Source organism: Trachemys scripta, chromosome 8 (genome assembly GCF_013100865.1).
Source record: "Trachemys scripta elegans isolate TJP31775 chromosome 8, CAS_Tse_1.0, whole genome shotgun sequence".
In the NCBI taxonomy this organism is placed as follows: Eukaryota; Metazoa; Chordata; order Testudines; family Emydidae; genus Trachemys; species Trachemys scripta.
This window is the reverse complement of record NC_048305.1, coordinates 87,659,126-87,678,578: the sequence shown is the minus strand read 5'-3', so window position 1 is coordinate 87,678,578 and position 19,453 is coordinate 87,659,126. Positions and strand designations below refer to the sequence as shown.

Genomic DNA, 19,453 nt, shown 5'->3' with positions numbered 1-19,453 from the left:
CAAAATGGATAACAAGGTAAAATAAATTTGCAAGTGACAGCGGTGCATGACTAGAGGAGCCCCAGGAGGGGCCACCCAGGATGGGCCCAGAGCAGTCATATGGTAGTCTGATGTGCAAATGGAACAAGTATTGCCAGAGTGAAGAGTTCAAAAATCAGGAGACAAACCAAAGAAACCCCCTGAGACTTACTGCTAGTCTGAAATGCCACACAAAATGCATTCCCAGGATATACTCCTCAGTGCCCACACCACTGCAAGTGGCATCATGTTCTGAAAAGAGCAGGAAACACACAGGAAAAACCTGGAATGGGGCTGAGCAATGTGGCACCAGAGCTGGCCTTAGCAGCTCCTCTCACCAGCAGGCAACAGCCTTTCCCGCTCTGAGCTCTCTTATTTGGGGATGTGTGTGTGTGTGTGTTTGGGCGGGGGGCTGGGGGGGGAGGGTGTCGCTAAGTTTGTACAACTGGCTGGCCGAGCCTAGTTTGAGGCTTGGGTATTTTCCAGTCTCATATTTGGTCCCCAGTCATCGACTAAAATGAATACGTTTAAGTCCAAACAAGTGTTGCAAAAAGATTTTTTTGTGCAGAAAAATTCTGCGTGCCACCCTTACTTACAGCGAGTGGATCTTACTTGTGTAGCCTCACTGAAAACAATGGGGCTTCTCATGGAGCTGGGTACAACTCGGATGAAGTAAGGAGATCAGAATTGAGCCCTTAGATCCACGAACAGCAATCTCAGTAAGACTTCTCTCAACATCAAAAAAAAAAAAAAAAAATGCTCATTTTACTCATCACAAATAGAATGTAAAACAGATTAAATAAACATGCTTTATATTTGTCATCACACTAAATCAAGTGTGAATTCCAGACAGAAAGCTGAGTCTGGAATTATTTTGATAATTTGTAGAGTAGTAAAATGATAATTACATACAAATTCCATTTCTCACTGACACAAGGTTTGGTTTTTGCATTAGTCTATGCATCCCTCCCCCTTAAGAGAAGCAAGTCCCTGTTTATTCCTTCTAAACATTCTGCCCTTAGAATCTGGTTCAAGGACAGTGAAGATCAGAGACTGCTAACTCTGTACGAAAGAAATGGGCCTGAAAACAGTGCAAGGGCCCAATCCCGGGCCCTTGTTTAAACTGGCTTTAAGCAGGGGAGTCTCTCCTTGGGCTGGGAGTTAAGATGGAATTCTCCACCCCTTGTGCCAGGATCCAGGAGTTCTAGTGCAGCTGCTAACAGAGCCTCTGGGCTATAGGAAACGCGACTGTACCCGCCTTCAGTTAGTGATCCTCTGGCTGAAGCCAGTGCTCTGTGGAGTGCAAAGGATAAAGCATTTCCCTGGCCTATTTGCTGCCTGCTCTGTGCAATGGAATTGTGGTCATGCGTTTCAGTTTAGGGCCTTCTGCATCTCTGGAATGTGGGAAGGCGTTTTGCCCCCAAAACAGTACATGTGAGTTGTTAGAACATTCAAAACTTTTCATTAGTCATATGGTCTGTTAACCGTGTGCCTATTACATCTAAACAAGTGTCTTTAAGTTAAGACAAGTGGATTATTAAACTATTGATTACATGGCCTATAGTAATAGCTTAGCAAAACTAACTTTGACAATGCTATTTGGGAATTAGTCCAGTATCACATAGTGGTGATCTTATTTGTGTGTGTGAGGATGAAAGAAGGAAAGGAGAAGAGAGGTTTTTCTAAATACAACTTAGTTTCCTCTTCTCACTGGTTATGACAGAGGTTATGCCATCGCAGTGGGTATTTTCCCAGAAATGGCTTGGGGGTAACAGTTATACGTTTCACAGCAGTGCTGAAGTAGTTTCTTTTCACCACTCTCAGATAGATAGGGAAACAAAAGAACAATTGCAGTTTTTAATTGCAAGCCACCTGAAAAATAAATACAGGTTTAAAGATTTAAAAGGAAAATCCTGTATACCCCTTTCCTTGGGAGGAAAATAAAGAAAATGGCAGAGAAAGTTTGCACTAGGACTCAGACTGTTTCCGTTAAACTGCAAAAGAACCAAAACCAGGTGGCACAATGGATGAATACACCTGCCTTTCATCTCTGGCGTTCTGGGTGTCAATTCCTTGTCAATCACAAATACAAGTGAGTTTGGTCATTCCACCCTAGTTCCTCTATAGTGGAGTATGGTCCATGAAATTTAGTATGATTGTCTAGACTGGAGAGGTCCAAATAATTAACAGAGAGGTCTGGAGACCAGGCTAGGACTGAAGTGTATTAGCAGTGCTATGTAGGGAAGATTGTACAATGCCTGCCTATACTGTGCCTAAACGCTAGTTGGTGCCGTTAAGTCACTTTCATGGGATCCATATTCAACGACAAAAGAAAAAAAAAGTGCATTTGTCTAATGGAAAAATCATCTCCGTTCTTTCCTATACCACATGATTCTAGGGCCTAATCCGCCTTTCACGGATGTCAATGTAAGTCTTCCCATTGGATCTAGTCCCTAAAGATTAGACGACAGCATAGGAACAGGTACCTTTTTCAAAAAATATATGATCAGTGATCTTTACACTTTAAAATTATTTCTTTAAGTATTTTGGGGTATAATTCTCAACTCTCTCAATCTGTGCATTAACCTTTCCCAGAGTGTTTAATTCTCTACTCAGATATAAGGTCAAAGCCCTTAGCTGAACTTTTTATTTCAGAAGAACTGAGTATCTTGTCTGCAAACTTACTGAGAGAAAAATCTTGAAGGGAGAAGTGCTCATCAGTGCCTCTTGACTAACATTACTAACAATCTCAATTTAAAAGGAGCGGATGTTAAATCTGATGTAGCTCACAACTGTTCTCAGAAGCTGAGTTACTAAGGGTAATTAACTTTTGAAATTAATTTTTAATATGTACCCTTTTACATTATATTCACATGCAAGATGGTGTTTAACACATTGAAATAAAGAGCTCAGAACACACTTATGAAAACTGCAATGTCAAAAATAACTATACTGTAAATGCTCTGGAACTGGTCCACTAAGAAAATCATCTACAGGGAAGGCAAACCTGTAATCAAATATCTCCACCATGCTGTATGAATATAAATAACATAAAAGATAGTATTTTAACTTCGTACCTCTTACTGAAAGCACAATCAACATTCATGTATACAGGTTGGGGAGGAAAATTTTGTTGAGTCAGATAAACAATACAACTCCTTCAAATTCTTTTAAGTGAAAATCCAACCACATAATCCATTTATAGGAAATGCCTGCATGGTTTTTCCCTCTCCAAAAAGTGTGGGTCTTGAAGCAGCAAAGGTAAAAAGTTTAATGTAAATGCTGTACTATGTATTTCTACCTTTTAAAATTTAAAACCTATAAAAAGGCAGGGCCACCCAGACGATTGAGGGGGCCTGGGGCAAAGCAATTTTGGGAGCCCCTTCCATAAAAAAAAGTTACAATACCATAGAATACTATATTCTTGTGGGGGGCCCCTGTGGGGCCCGGGGTAAATTGCCTCACTTGCCCCACCCCCCCCTCTTGGTGGCCCTGTGAAAAGGTACTGATGTATTACTGACTAGATAAAAATAGCTCTCATCTAGGGATTACAAAGCATCTGTGTTGAGATAATCCAAGCAGGTTTGGTTAAAGATTCTATCCCCAGTTTCTTGTCTCTTTAGTAGTCTATTCCTCCTATCAATTTTTCAGATTTGTCTTAGAGGCAAAAGGCTGAGTTCAGCAAATGCTAGCATTGCCTGAAAAATGAGTGACGGTGGTGAAGAAGAGGGCAGAGCCAAGGGATGTGCTGACTCATGCATACTCTCTGCAGCCTCCTAGCAGAAATCAAAGTTGCCCTTTGTGGATGGAAACCTAGAGAGCGGACAGGGTGCAATACCTCCACCTGCCCTGTCTCGGTGAATCCTCCCTAGTGTGCAGCAGGCCGGACTGGCACATGAAGACTAATTTTATACCTCCTGGCACATGCAAGAGTGACTGCAGTTCAAAGTTGTTTATTGCTGAGGTTTACTATAAAATTTAAGGCCAGATCTTCAAGTGGTGTAAATTAACATAGCTGACAGCTGAGGACCTGGCCCCTTCTGTCACGAATCCATGCTACAGTAGCTGCCCATAAAAACATTCCGATTTTGTCACTGAGAGTTAGATAACGCTACTTCTTGCATTTGCTAGGCTTAGTATAGTGAATTCTTAGGGAATATTGCAAATACTACACTAACCTTATTCAGTTAGTAAGGTAAAATTGCTAAGTTTTTAAAAACAGGAATGAGATCTGGTTAAAGGTGTATGAGTGGTAACACAGAGTGATATGATCTTAAATAAATGTATTTTTACTAAATCAAACAAAATCCCTACACTTTTTTTACAGCAAGGAAGGGTAAACTGAGATGGATGAAATTATAAATGACTCAAACTGAATATCAAATTTTGAAAAAAATCTAATTAACTTAATATTCCCCCATTTAGTTTAATTTTCACCTGGCTTTGCTCTTCCTGCTTCTTACAAGACCTAAAATGCCAAAATACTCTGAGAAAAGCTGCTTGCTCTGAATTGAAAGATGAAGTATCAAAAATTGTGCCTGGTAACCTATTTTCTACAGTATTTTCAGCCTATTTGTGCATATATAATAGATAAGATTATTTTGGATGATTATGCAAATCAACCCCCTGAACCTTTTGAGGTTAACTCATCCCCAATTAATAATTTTAATTCTAGTCACTTCATAGGACGCAGACTACATAAGAATAATATGCACTTCTATAGCATCTTTCATCCCAGGACCTCAAAGGACTTTCCAGACATTAAGGACTTGAGACTGAAAGATACTGAGCTCTCACTGAATTTCACTGGCAATTGTGGGTCCACAGCACATCTTAGGAGCAGCTCCTCTTTAATTAAGTCTCACAACGTATATTGGTCCTGCCATGTGGGCAGGGGACTGGACTCGATGACCTCTCGAGGTCCCTTCCAGTCCTAGAATCTATGAATCTATGGGAGGGAAGTATTCTAATAGCTTAGAATGGAGCTCCCAGTCTCCTGCTCTAGTCAGGAGAGATTGTCTTGTACCCCACTGTACTATCTCTTAACAACAACAATTCAGAGCATAGACGCTTACCTTAGCAGCTTTGTAATCAAACTAATGTGTAACCTCCCCCACCCCATATGACTTGAATAAAGAACTGCAACAGAGCAGCTTGCTACTTGTTGATTTGCAACAAAAAATATTCTGGGCGCAACTTGCAAACTTGGGTGCCTAATGTTAAAAATCTAAGTCCATATGTAGGTCTCTGAACACATTGCCTGATAATCAGAGATGCTGAGCACTCAAAATTCTTGCTGTTTTCAAAATCAATTGAGAGCACACAGCACCTCAGGAAAAAAAATCAGAATATTTTTATTCAGGTGCCTAATTTTTGATACCCGACTTTGGAAATGGTAGCACATATTTTTCACCTCTAATAGTGCCACCTGATGGATATTATATTGTAGGCCAAATCCTTCTCACATGAATGGAACCTGATTCATTGAGGTCAGTCAGGACCTAATCACGCTCCCATTAAAATCAATGCCAAACTTCAATGGGAGCAGGCGCAGGCCATGAGTGAGTCAGGTGAACTGTATTTGGCTCTCTACGTATGTTGTCACCACTAGAATTGGTCAGAAAACAAGGGGAGGGAATTGTGAAAAATTTCAGTTCTAATTTTTTGCCAAAACTTTGCCTTCATTAACATTTTCCAATCTGCTTTAGTCACCACAAAGACCTGAATACTTGTAACAACACCACAACACTGATTTACAACTAAACAACGCTTTATGGATAAAACAGCTTCTGTGGGATTCTCCTGTTTTCATGCCTATAGGATGGTTTCATTAAATCTTAAAAATAATAATCAAGCTTTTTGCTCACCTGTGGTTTAAGCATGTCTGCTTGATTAACTATGGCATAAGATACTATTTATGGAAATGTCTTAGAATAAAACTTCAGAAGAATGTGTCAACTATGCCGTGTAATTTTTTTTTATTATTTTAAATTATCCTGAACTCCACATGGCTGGCTTGCAAGCTTATTTTCCAGATCACTGAAAGCAATGAGAGAATTTTTGACAGACACCAGCTAAAGCAGCTTAAAATCAAAGGCATCACTTTCTAAAGGAGTATCTATAGAAGAGCCATTGACCACATTTTTCTTAGGTCACTGCTCAAGTGTGTTTTAGGCAGGATGTCAGGTCACAGAACTAGCATAATCCAGTTTGTTTTTCTATTCCAACTGAGCAAACGGGTAAAAAGATCCAACAGATTTATACAGTGTGGTTAAAGGCAATTTAAACATGTTCAAATGCAATTTACATTCTTTAATTTTTAACACATTATCTTCATTTATAGGCAGAAAATTGTTGGAAAACAAGTCCCGTTGCATTACTGTACTAAACTCATATAGTCTCTTCAGTTTTAAAGACATTTCCAGTTGCTGGGGGGAAGGGAATGTACAGTGGCTTACCCTAAAGTTAACTTTTTTCTAAATGTAAAAAGGTCAAAATTAATGAAGGGAATAGTGAATTCAAAGTTCCACAGTGGAACATCCCAGTGCTTTTAGCAAATCACTTGAAATGAGGGAGGAAAACCAGTCCTTTTATCATTTTACAGCTTTTGTAGCCTAATGAACCATGCTACCTCCTGTAGTTTCTATCAAGTTGGAATTTTTACAAGAAACTGTCTCATTAGCATTAAGTGGAGGCAGACTGGCCAACTTTTACTGTAGCTTCCCGGAACGTTTTACCTCTCTCATTTGTATTTAGCTGATGAAGTATCACTACCTCAAGTGATACCTCAAAAATGTTAAGCACATCTAAATGACTAGTATCTTGGAAATTAAATTAATTTTCCTGAAGATTTTATACTGGGGGAGGCGGGGCAAGACATAACCACAAAACTAGAAAAGGGATGGGGGTCCCCTCTTTCCACAGTTGGAAATATACAAAAAAGCAAAATCAGTGTTATCTTAAATCTCTACAGTTTATTCTCACTTGAGAGTCACATTTAAGTAGATGCCTTTAAGGTTAATGGGAGCTATGCACTTATGACTGTAATGGGTTTGTTAAGTGGAACGCTTATGTTATTGTACATTTTTCACATCTTATAATGTGTAAATTGTGTTTTGCTTTTGGTTGGAAATTAATAAAGAGGATAGATATTCATTAGGGGAAAACAGACTGCTTAGCCCTCTGGACACTGAATATAATGTATACATCATTACAGGCATTTATTTAGCTGGCAGGCTGCAAAAAGGCAGTGACGGAATAATGAATATTCACATATTTAAAACATTTCGGGGGAGATTCATGTGACCTTATTGGAATTAACTTTACAATATTGTCTTCGTTCCTGTCTTTAAATTCTGTGTTTTGCTGCAGAAATGTAATCTATTTGACTTCGTGTGGTTTCAGTTTTACCAGGTTTCATAGTTCCCAAAGAAGGTGAGTAAAAAAAAATGAATAGATGAACATTGATTGCAAGTAGAATTACAGTCTCTACATTATTTTTCATTTTTGTTTACATTTCTATTTAAAGTTCTTCAAGATTAAGGGTCAAATTCTCTGGTTGGGCGGAGCTGTGCTCAGAGCAAGATCAAAGTGAAAGGTGACCTTATGTCACCCTTACATTTACCCAACGATGGAGATGGCTCCTGGCATAACTTGGAGCAGTCCCCAAGAGGCCATTCCAGCAGCCAAGGATAGCTGGGGTATCAGAATGCTCCTGTGCCAGGGATGAGATAATGGATGGTGTAGAGCTGCTCAAAAGTATTCTACATCACTCAGCAATTTCCCTTCCAATGGGAATCCTCAAAGGGCTGAATCCAACAGCTTTATGGTTTCTCTGTGCCATTGGAGAGGTATAAAATAGTCATAGGAGGGCTGAGAATCTGGCCCCAAATCTTGTTTTAAAATACAGATTTACATGTGGTCCAACCGAAACATGGGAGAGCTGAGCTTCTAATATATTTTAAAATCTAATTTAGCGCATCCTGAGTTTAGTTGTGATTCATCTCTGGTTTATCGGAAGTGTAAAATGAATATGTTGATCTAAATTTTAGAGCAAAATTTCATATAGTAGAGAAGCCTTCAAACTCTAGAAATTAGAGAGTAGACGTGTTAGGGTAAGAACAAATATGCATATAGTAATTAGTGCTCAGCAGTGATGGTGACTTGGGGAAATGTGACATCAATTTTGGTACTGCCAGAAAAGTTAAGGTTATACTGGCTCTAGATCAGCAGATCTCAAGTAGACCTATTCAGAAGAAAAGCTGTGCTGTGCAGAAGGCAAAACCTACATAAACTAAAAAGCTTGGGGATAGTTATGTAGCTTGGAGGTGGGAACAGTTACACAACTCTCCACCAACAGTAATCTACCTATCCACCTTTAGCTAGGGCCCATGGTCTCAGGAAATTACAACCATCCTAGAACATTGTGCAGCCTCACAAAAGACTGAGAGAAGCCAGCTCTGGCCTAAGAACCATTTTTTTGAATAATTAAAATATTTCTCTTTGCAACATGAGCCATATCTCCTCCTACCCCAGATGCTGGTGTGGGGTAGTTTGGGAGGTCCTGTCATCCCTCCCTCCCGGGCACTATTTTATTATGGGGGAAAGAAGTAATCTGTAGGCAATGTGCTTGCTCCAGTTGTCAGAATTCAGTCCCGTTGATCTACTGCCATCAGACCACACTTCCTCTCTACAGATCTTCCCCAGCAGGCTCAATGTCCATCAACAAAGGGAATGTCCATCTGATATAAGGACATCTGAGGATGCACTGAGCATGCTCAGTACATTTTCAACCCCTCTGAATGCCACATGAATGGAGATAGAAGGGCTAAGTCAGCTGATTGCATATTACCTCACTTAGCATCATGAGGCTGTTATCTGGGAGGGAGTTCTCCCTCAGAACAGAAAGCAGCTTTAATGAGGCCTGGAGAGCTTCTTTAGGTCAGCAGCTAAGCTGGTGCTTTTTGCTGCATAGGCCTTTAGGAAATGTGGTACTGTATTTAACACTGTGCCCTGTTCTGAGGCCGTTATAATACCTACAGTAGGCTCAGTACTAGGTACAACAATATGATGAGTTAATTAATCAGTTCTCTAAGGGTTTCAGGACAAACTGTTTTCTAAAGTTTAAATTCTGCTCTCACATATTCATGCACTTAGGCCAGTGTAAGCTGCATGTGGTCCTAAGGATTTTGGAAAGCCACTGTCAAAGATGGTACAATGCTGTGAATGAGTGAAGGCTTCCAGAAGCTGGGAAGCAGGGCTAGCTGGGACTTCTGCAAACAGTAAGTATAGTCCTGCCTTATCTCCCTACAGCCAGACACCTTCCTTATGCCTGGCTGCACTCCTGGTATGACTATCTTTCCTCACAATTGCCAGAAACTCCTGGAAGAATTTATGTCCCCAGCTATTTTTTCTTGACCTAACTCTCAGGCCAGCAATCAGAAGGAAGTGATCAGTGTGTATTTGAGAGAGTAGGGGATGGAACTGAGCAAGAAGGCAGAAAGAGAATAGGATGTACTCTATCCCAGAAGGCTTGGGAGGTGGAAGAAATGTTACTGTGTTGGGGAAGAACAGGGAAATAGGGCTAGCTGAAGGGGGCTCCTGTGAGAGGGAGAGAGAGAAGAAAAATTCAAAATGAGCATACAGTGATACTTATAAAAATCTTTACATATGCCCTTGCATTTACGTACCCTACCACCCTATTCACAGCATTTCCTTTAGTAAGTATAGGGAATTCTGTAATATTTACTTGCAAATATAAAAGTTTCAGTGGCAACCACCAAACTCCTTGTCATTTTCTCAGTTCAAAAATTGCTGAGAACAAGTTGATTTGTCTGCAATTCAGAAGGTCAGAGTGTCAGGATAGAGTTTCATCCTAACTTTTCCTTTCCTCACATATGTTAGTTTGTGCAAGAACTTTAAAATTGTTTAATACTTTTTTAAAAAGAACTGAGCATGTTTTGTTTTTTAAGAAACAAAATATTCCATGGCAGATTGTGAAATATGGATTATTTACCTCCAAACTGGAAGAGCAAGATCCAGTCTTAGAAGTAAATGCATATTTAGGTTTTAAGGCATATTGTTTTTCCAGGTAAATACATATTTTGGTATACACACTCATTAATACACAGTTATGTGGGGTAAGCAGATATTTTGGTAGGCATAACGTTTACCATTATTTTGCTAGAGTGCTAACTCTGAAAATGTGCAAAAGAGCAGCTTTCACTGGTAATGTCTTCAATACTCCTGTCTCTTAGAAACAGCATATTTTCTAAATATATATAGAAAAGTTAAAAAAGCTGTCTAGTTATGAAGAATACATTTTCCTGCCAAGTTATAAACCCTTGAGAAACTGTTTGTATTAGAAATTCTGAGACATCCTTAAATTCAATATTAGTAAAGAATCATGATCAGCAACACTATAATTACAGCACCATTGCCCATATATGTCATCAATGCAATGGTAGTTAATAGACCTGAGTCATTGCACATTCAGGAACTTATGGAATTACAAACTTTAGTAATTCAAGTGCGGGACAACAGTTTTAGCATAAGAAATGTTGTACTGCTTGGAGCAAATCCATTTATTTTCTATATTTTTTCATGGTGGGATAAATATAATAATAATTGATTAAAAAGTCTGAACAGTAGTAAGGGGTATCAATTGGACGAGCAGATCATGAAAGTATCAGCTAGAAGGCAAATATACACCAGAGATTAAAAGATCAATTTTGTAAAATGCTACTGTATTTAATTTGCAACAGTCCGCACTGTCCATGTTGAAAGAATGTCCCAATAAGTCCCAAACTGTACAATTATCAGGTTACCATATGGAACAGATTAACCTAAGACGCAAGTAACTTTATTTGACCAATATTGAGTTGGGCCCCAACCCTGCAAAAACTTACGAATGTGCTTAACTTTATGTATTGTGAGTAGTTTCTTTGGGATTACTCAGTGCATGAAGTTATGCATATGCATAACTCTTTGCACAATTGGAGCCTTAGATGGTCAGATGTTCATAAACACCCTGTGAGAGACCAATCCTACGAACATTTAATGACCGACATAGTGTTAATGTGAGTGGCCCCAGTACTTATGCACAGGATTGGTCTCTTAAATTTGCACACACAAACTATCACTTTCGAACATGCAGAGCCGATAGATGTTTAGGTACCTAGTTTGCAGAAGCAAATGTTGCGCCCACAAACATGGATTTTTGCATGCTACAAACTGTCTCACAAAAATTGCAAGTGCAAATTCAGAGGCTAGGTTGAAAATTTGGCCTATGTTTTCCAGTGGCTTTATTGGCAAGAATATTCTCATGATGCAAAAAAGTAAATACTTAATTTTTTTTCATATTTAATAAAAATGTTTCCATAATCTATTCTGCTGCCAGAATCCTCACATTCCATGTGTCAGTAATCATGAAAAAAAAAAAACAATTAGCCTAAATATAGAATTTGGTCCAGCTACAGTATAGAAACAATTCCTAATTCATGTGAGAAGAGGCATCTGAGTTATACATCTCCTTGATCTGTTTCTTTCTTCGTAAAACTGTACTCACATGTAATACTTTCTGCAGCACCATTTTTTCTATTGAATGGATTCTAGAGCTTAGCACTTTAAAGCTGCAATACAAGAGTGATCAGAATGTCAGGATAGTGTACAAGATGGTTCGTACTGTTTTATACACTGCTTCCTCAGCTAATAAAATGTCATCATGTTATTCAAGGTTTTAAAAAAATGCCATATTTATGAAAATAGAACCTGCTTAACACACAAGTTTAAGAGAATAATAGAAATATTCTAATCTGTTACTGAACACAAACAGCGTGATTCAATACATTTTATTGCCCTGTTACGGAGTCAGTGTATTGTTTTTATGCTCCTTATCTAAGTGTCATTTAGTAATTACAACATATTTGCTGCGTATTTTGTTTATATATTAGTAATGGGGCAGTTGATCAAGGTACTAAAGAAATTCATAATTTGAGTTTTAAAAAATAGGATATTTGCAAAATGAACTTGAAAGTGCTGAATATGTACAGTACCCAGCTAGCTAGTTACGGAGCTTAACACAGTAGCAAAAAATGACTGAGTAGGAGTGTGTCTGAGTGAAATTTCTGTGGCAGTGATACTAAAAATGTAGCCAAATTAGCAATATGGTGTTCAGTGACAATCTTCTTTTGATATAAATAACTCCAACTTTCACACGGCAGCAGTCTTGTTATTATTTACTGTGGTTTTATATATTGAACAAGTGACTGGATAATTTTATATTGTAATTAATGTTTTAATTAGAAATTCTTATCACCAGTGGCTCTTTCTATATGGGCCCAATCTAATTCCATTGAAGTGGGTGGGTATCTATGTACTGACTACAACGGGTGATGGCCTGGACCATATATGGTCAACTTTCATAATGAGTCAAATTTTTAAAGGGACCTTGCTTCAGCCTCCAGTTTTGCAAGTGCAACTTAGTGCTCACAATTAATTTACAGCATGACTGTACAATAATTTGGGAGCAAAATTAGAGGCTGTTTAAAAAAAAAAACAACAACTCTATTATATCCATAGAAATAAAATATGCTATTTTAGGATCCAATCCGTTACTCAGACAAAACTTCTCTTGAACTCAATGCAATCTGTGGGGACTTCAAGAGTCATTTATGAAAGGTGAAATTAATTGTTACGGTAAGATATTAATACATCTTAGCAGTGCATTAATGAAATTCTGGCAATTAAGATGCAATGTGACGCCATTTGTAAAGTGCACCAAAATATAGTTATTGGAGCCACTTGTTTTTAAATATATCTATATTAAATGTATGTTCAATGCTTCCTATGTTCTCAGCTATCTGAGATTTAAAAACATTTGCAATGAAAGTATCATTGCTAAGTTAGCTGATCAGTACAACTCCAGTGCAAGAATATCAATTCATGTAGTACTGGCCAATAATAAAAAAGGGACTGTCACCATCTCACATATACAGCCTTTTAAGAGTTCTGACTTAGAGCAATGAAAGAGAAAAGTGCTACATTCACAAGAAGTCTCTTAAGAGAGTTGTGCTGTATTTTATACCGGGAAAACTTGTTTCACAAACAAAATCTACAAATTAACTACACTAGAGGGAAAAAATAAGGGAAATATACCTGTGCTATTTTTGATTGACTGGTTAAAAAAATACCATGTAGTCTAATTGTTGTGGGCAGAGTTTGGAGCAGTTCCATTACCCCACTGGAGGTGGAAGAGAAGGTATTCTTTTTAGCCAATAGCATCTTTGTCCTCAACTGGAGATTAGGTACGCTTGAATTTACATGTTGTCATTTACCAGTACACATTTCAGAATTGTTGGAGAGGAAGAGAAAAGTAGTATTTTATGAAGGCACACCCATGCTGAATTTACAGGGCGGGGTGGGGAAGCAGAACCGCTTTATGCAGTCATATTACAAGGCTCATTCTTGAAACCTGAATATCATGCTAGAAGAAAATCTAGATATGTGTTATATTTTGAAGAAATGTTTTGAAGGCAATATTATTTGATTTTTTAAAATAAAAAGACTTCTGAATAAATGTGGATAGAATCATATTTAAAGAGGGAACTGAATACTTGTATTGCAGCCTTAAAGAATCACATTTTCACTGCAATATTTTTTTTTTGTAAACTACAGTCTGCAACCCAGCAGACCATGACTGAATGCTTTTGAAAACTTGTAGATTACAAACATGAAATCACAATTAATATCCTCTAAAAGTAATTTCAGAGCTTTCACGTCTTAAAAAAGGACAATGTGTACTGCTTCACAAGGTAATGCAGCTAATCAAAAAAAGGAGTAGAATTAAAGTATTTACATAATGAGCAATTCTACAGAAGGCGATCATCCCCATGTAAGCACTGCTGATTATATCCCACGCTGCTTTTAACAAACTCTACCAGATTGGCTCCAGTCATCAGCACTTTCAGAGAATCCTTAAAAGCCTTTCATGGTTCTTTATATTTATTGTAGAATGATGTTCTTCAGGTAGAATATGCTGGTGAAAGAGGATAGTGTCAACACAAGGTACCAGCAGGAGAACAGAACTTCAGCACCACCGGTAATCCCATACTGGGCTGTACTTGGAGCTGGAAAGAAAAGAATAAATATTAAGTAAATATTTCTATTCCCCATCCCCTATTCTTTTATTTTACAGCAATCTGGAAATCTTTGCATTTTTCTTTCTGTCTCAGGAGTGCTCAATATGAAACTAGAAGTTAACTGGAAAATGCAGCTGAAAGATAGAAAGACACACTATAAAATAAGACTGATAGTGTCTATTCTTTCATCTTACCCAGAACAATAAATAATTATTGCCATTAACATTTTCAAATGTGGATGCCTAAAATTAGGCAATTACATCCCTGCTCAGACACCTGAATCAATGACCTAATGTTCAGATGTGCTAAGCACCAAGGTTCCCATTGAAGTCAATGGACGTTGCGGGTGCTCAGCCCTGCTGAAGATCAGATCATTGACTCAGACTCATTGACTTGATATGGATATAGGTACCTAACTTTAGACACCAAAGTTTGACAATTTTGTCTGGCTAGGAGGTCCATGTTTATTTTCACTCTCTTTAAAAAGGGATTTGTTTTACCTTTTCTTAATGCAAATATATATTGCAATCCCCCGTTTTAACATCTCAGTGATTATAGTTATAATTAATACATACAAATAGAATAAAGAAATACAACAGTATATTAAAAGGAACAACAACTGAAATAAAAACCAAGTTTTGATACAGCAGTGTTCACATTGTTTGCTGGCTATTTTGATTGGGACTTTAACACACCACTAACAGAAAGACAAAAATGGAAAGTGTTCATTTTGTTTTCACAAAATCATAGATATTAGAAATGAAAAAAAACTATTAAGTCATCCTGGACATCCCCTTAGAATGCACGATTATATCCACTGTACATTCATATATTCTGTACAGTTCTAAATTATACAAAGAGATGGGGCTTTTATTTTTCAGATAAGACCATATCAAAATTAATCACTGAACATTATTTATTTTAATCCTAATACAGCACAAAGAAAAACAAACCGTAAGGAACAAATAAGATGAAAGTTGAGTTGAGAACCACTGGAAAGTCTGATTTAATAATCAATATTGGCTGAATTCTGCCCTCAGATTTGCACCCACATCTATTACTGAAATCAACTGAAAATGCACTTGTGAATCTCAATGCAGAATCTGGGCCTTTCCATAGATGCTCATTTTCAAAACTGGGCAAACACTGACAACTCGATTTCTCATAGTTTCAACAGTGCCAAAGTGCAGACCAAAATTTTATGATATGGGCTTTACTAGCTTTTAACACAATACTGACTATGAGCTTGATTCTGCATTCTGAATGTAACCAAAACTCCCAGTCAAGTCAAAGGCAGTTTTATATGCACAAGCAGTGAAGGACTGAGCCTTTGGACATATCTATAATATGCAAAGCTGAAAAGGAAATTACAGTTTACTAAAAGACTTATGTTACCTTACATCACATCTTGGTACAGTCTCTGATTCAGGAAAGCTTCCCTATTTCGGACAACTTTTAAGCATATGAATTTTAAGTCAATGGATCTTAAGCACTTGAATAAAGTTAAACATGCTTAAGTGATGTCCTGAAGTGATGGATTTAAGCATGTTCTTAAATGTTTTCCAGAACCAAGGCCATAATTATTTCCTTATTACCATACAGCCATGCTAAATTATCCCTTGTTTCAATCAGATGGATTTCTTTTAAAGGAGAGTAGCAATCTAAGTATGAAATCTTGCATTTTGATATGTTTACCACTAATTATTCTCTTAGATAAAACCCCAGAATCTCAAATTTTGAACTAAAAAAAAAAAGCAGTGATACTAAGTATTCCTACAGCTGTGCTTGTTGCATTGAAGTGAATTTTCCTCCAGCTGTCCACATGCAAATACTCAGGTTTGTTTTCTATTTTTATAAGTACTGTTTATTTTAAACTGAACACAATAAAGTGAAACAAACAAACATTCAAAAGAATGTGAAACTGTATTAAAACTGAGAAAAGGTCAAGTTATTAGGAATTACAAGATAGTTTTTTTTGCTTCTGAAGAATATTTGGAGGCAAGGGCCTGATCCTACATTATTAGACACTAGGTGGTCTTACAAATTACTGTTATACAAATCAAGGCTCTTTCAGTCCCCTGAGCCTGAATCTTCAGGTTGTTCATGTTTTGTTTTGTTTTTTCAAGGTGTGCCCGTTTTCACTGACTCAATCTCTCTTTTAACTTATTTACTCCTTATTTATGAAAAAGAGAGAGTCATTTTCACAGAGGGGAAAATTAAAAACTACTAGTTTAGTCAAACATTTTCCAGTGCTTTATATGGGGCAGATAGAAAACCTACGTTTTTGGCTTTATGGTCTTAACTATTGCTGGATTCTGAACTCTTTTGTTGTCTCAGGTCCCATGATCTTTAATTAACATATATGCCTAAATTCTACTCCTTGGCCTAGCAAAAGGATCTGGGAATCCCAATCCTGATGTTGCTGGATAGTTATGAGAAAATAAAGAAAAGGTAATATACTCTATTTTTATTTTCTTATGCATAGCTATTTTTTCACATCATTGGGATGTATGTTTCATGCTAAGTTTTGGGGAAAGTAATGGAAAAGTTACAGTAACAATGTTACAAATCATGAAGTCTCTAAATAGGTTTATGAAAAACACATTTTATTGCATAATTTGATTATTTAGCTACTGCCTATTCCCCCTCCACTTCCCTTTAACAGTCCTCCTTACGTCCTAGGCTGCTTTCCTCCCTCTTCCCCCCACTAACATCTTAGGGCCAGATTCTGATCCTCTTACTCATACAGTAATTCCTCACTTAACACCCTGCCGTTTAATGTTGTTGCAAAGTTACCTCGTTTAAAGTTGTGCAATGCTCCCTTTTAACGTCGTTTGGCTGCCTGCTCTGTCCACTGCTTGTAAGATTCTGTGGAAGAGCAGCGACTTTACAAGGGAGCATTGCACAAGTTTCTCTTCTCTGCCTCCTCCCCCTCCCTCCCAGCCCTTCCCTCACCGGGCATTTACGATTTTCTGGAAGGGGGAGAGAGGAGTGGGAAAGCGCTGCGTCTCCGCTCCACCTCCTCCCTCCCAGAAAGTCCTAAGCGCAAAGGGCTGGGAGGGAGGGGTAGGAGCGGGGAAGCGCTGGGTCACCACTCCTCCCCCTCCCTCCTAGAAAGTCCTAAGCACGGAATCTTGGAAGCTTCACACAGAATGCACAATTCTGGTTTAAAAATTAGTTATCTAGTGGGAGGGTTAAATTTTCGAAAGTGACTTTGAGAATTTAAGAACCTCAGTCCTATTGAATTCCATGAAATTTCGGTTCTTAAGTGTCTATGTCATCACTTTAGAAAATGGGACTTGAGCTCCTAAGTCACTTAGATAATTTTGAAAACTTAACCCATAGTCTCTACTTTTCTTAAAATTACAGTAAAACTCTCGCCACATAAGTACTTAAGCCATTTTATCCCAGTCAAATTGTATGTCAATATAATCTGAATAGTTTTATGCATAGTGTTAGGGATACTAGTAATGATGGTCAATGTGTTTCTGTGATTGAAAAGGCCATCCGGGTGCCAAACTACTGTAGGCTAGATAAACAAACTTGCTTCATTGTTGTCTCAAAAACAGAAGATACAGAAACTAGTCTCAAAGGTTTTCATTCAAACTTGGAAGAGCAGTAAATTCAATTTTTTCAAAGGAAGAAGGAACTTTAATTGATACAATTCATGGCTGAGATGAAGGCTTGAAATTATACAAAATGAATACGGGTATTCACAGAGAAAAGGAATACTAAAGAACAAATAGAGAATACTATTATAAATGTATATTATGGATCAATTTTTCCCTCATAAAATTAAGAACAAAAGTTAAAAATCTTTTGAGCGATTTAGTCATTTAGAGACACATTTACAAAATCTCACATTGTGTTTTAGTTCCTTTAGGCAGTGGTGTGGGATTATAGGAAAATCACTTCAGCACAGATAAATGGTAGTACTGTATGTAATGGGGATAGCTCATGAAAAACTCGACTGGTAACAAGCGGTAAACTGGAAATAATAGCTGTGCTAAGTCTTATTGTAATTAACTTATTAACTCATCCTATGTATTTTTTGTGTGGGCTTTGTTTCTGCATAAAATTTTCATCTTTATGTCAGAGTTGACCCACGTAGGCGAGGGTGAAGAAAAACTAAGATATAGCAATATTTCACCTGCTATATATATTTTTGTTTTGTTTTGGTGACAGGGTAGTTAGACTAATAACTGATTAAGTCTCTAGGTTCCATGTTTTGCCACCAATATCAATCTTTCTGCAGTAGAAAATTATTACTTTACTAAATATTTTCTAACCTAGCCTATTAATAACACTGTTTAATGTATTTTGATATTAGAGGATCCTTATGAGTAGTTCAGCATTGTGTCAGAGGATTACAAAGAGAAATTAAGTGGGTTTTATCCAACTGCCTAAACTGTGAACAAGAAACCCTTTAGTACAAATAGAAGTTACCTCTGAGCAATGTGTATATTTATTCTGAAGTAACAAAAATTTTTGAATTTCAATTCAACATTAAAACATTAAAAACAAATTCCCAATTCCCCCTCTTATTTGTTGCACTTGGTTGCATGATACATCATGTCTAATGTATAATGGCATAGTCTGTTATGATGGATACTGTTCCTTTTGTGAGGCAGATTTATAAGGTTAGGAATTTTCAGACAATTGAACAATGTGACTGGAAGAATATCCCTATTCTTTATACAGTTTCTTGGATGATTGATTCCCTAACTAAAGACATTTTTAATGCAAGTTGTTTTTTTTGGGGGGGGGTGGGAGAGTTATTTTATGAAGCATCACAGCTACTCAGTTTATTACAGATCTCCGTGCATTATGCTGAAAGTACACTCAAATAACAGTAGACACTGAAACATACGTCTGGCCTCAGTTTAGCCTGAAGACCTCTGACCTGCATGCAGGATACACACAAAACAGGTTGGCATATATTTTCAAAAGTGGCTAGTGATTTGATGTGCTCCAAGTTTTGTGTTCCCAACTTGAGGCACCTTAGAGGGACTCGGTATTCAGAGGGCAGGTGCTCAGCACTTTGTGAAAATCAAGTCCCTTTAAGTTGTCTCAAGTTGGGAACCTAAAACCACTATTCATTATTGAAAATATGGGTTATGATAAAATGCTTATAAATGGAGCATCATGGCCCAGCCATAGCACCTCCAGTAGGAGACACCCCAGGGAGACACATATACATCCATCAAAGTAGGTTATACCATCCCACACCAAATGGTGCATCTTAACTGCTAATGGCATAGATTGTATCCCTTGGGCAAGCAGCTCTTCTTTCAAGG

The 19,453-nt window shown here is 37.6% G+C and overlaps 1 protein-coding gene across 1 annotated transcript in view; it reads right to left on the bottom strand.

Annotated features, from left to right (window-relative positions):
• Positions 1–3,432: 3,432 nt before the first annotated feature.
• NEGR1 (neuronal growth regulator 1) overlaps positions 3,433–19,453 on the bottom strand; it is a 552,031-nt gene continuing 536,010 nt past the window's right edge. Inside the window, exon 7 of the mRNA XM_034780292.1 lies at positions 3,433–14,144. Coding sequence (XP_034636183.1) covers positions 14,020–14,144 — 125 coding nt within the window. The 3' untranslated portion in view covers positions 3,433–14,019. The remainder of the gene's footprint in view (positions 14,145–19,453) is intronic.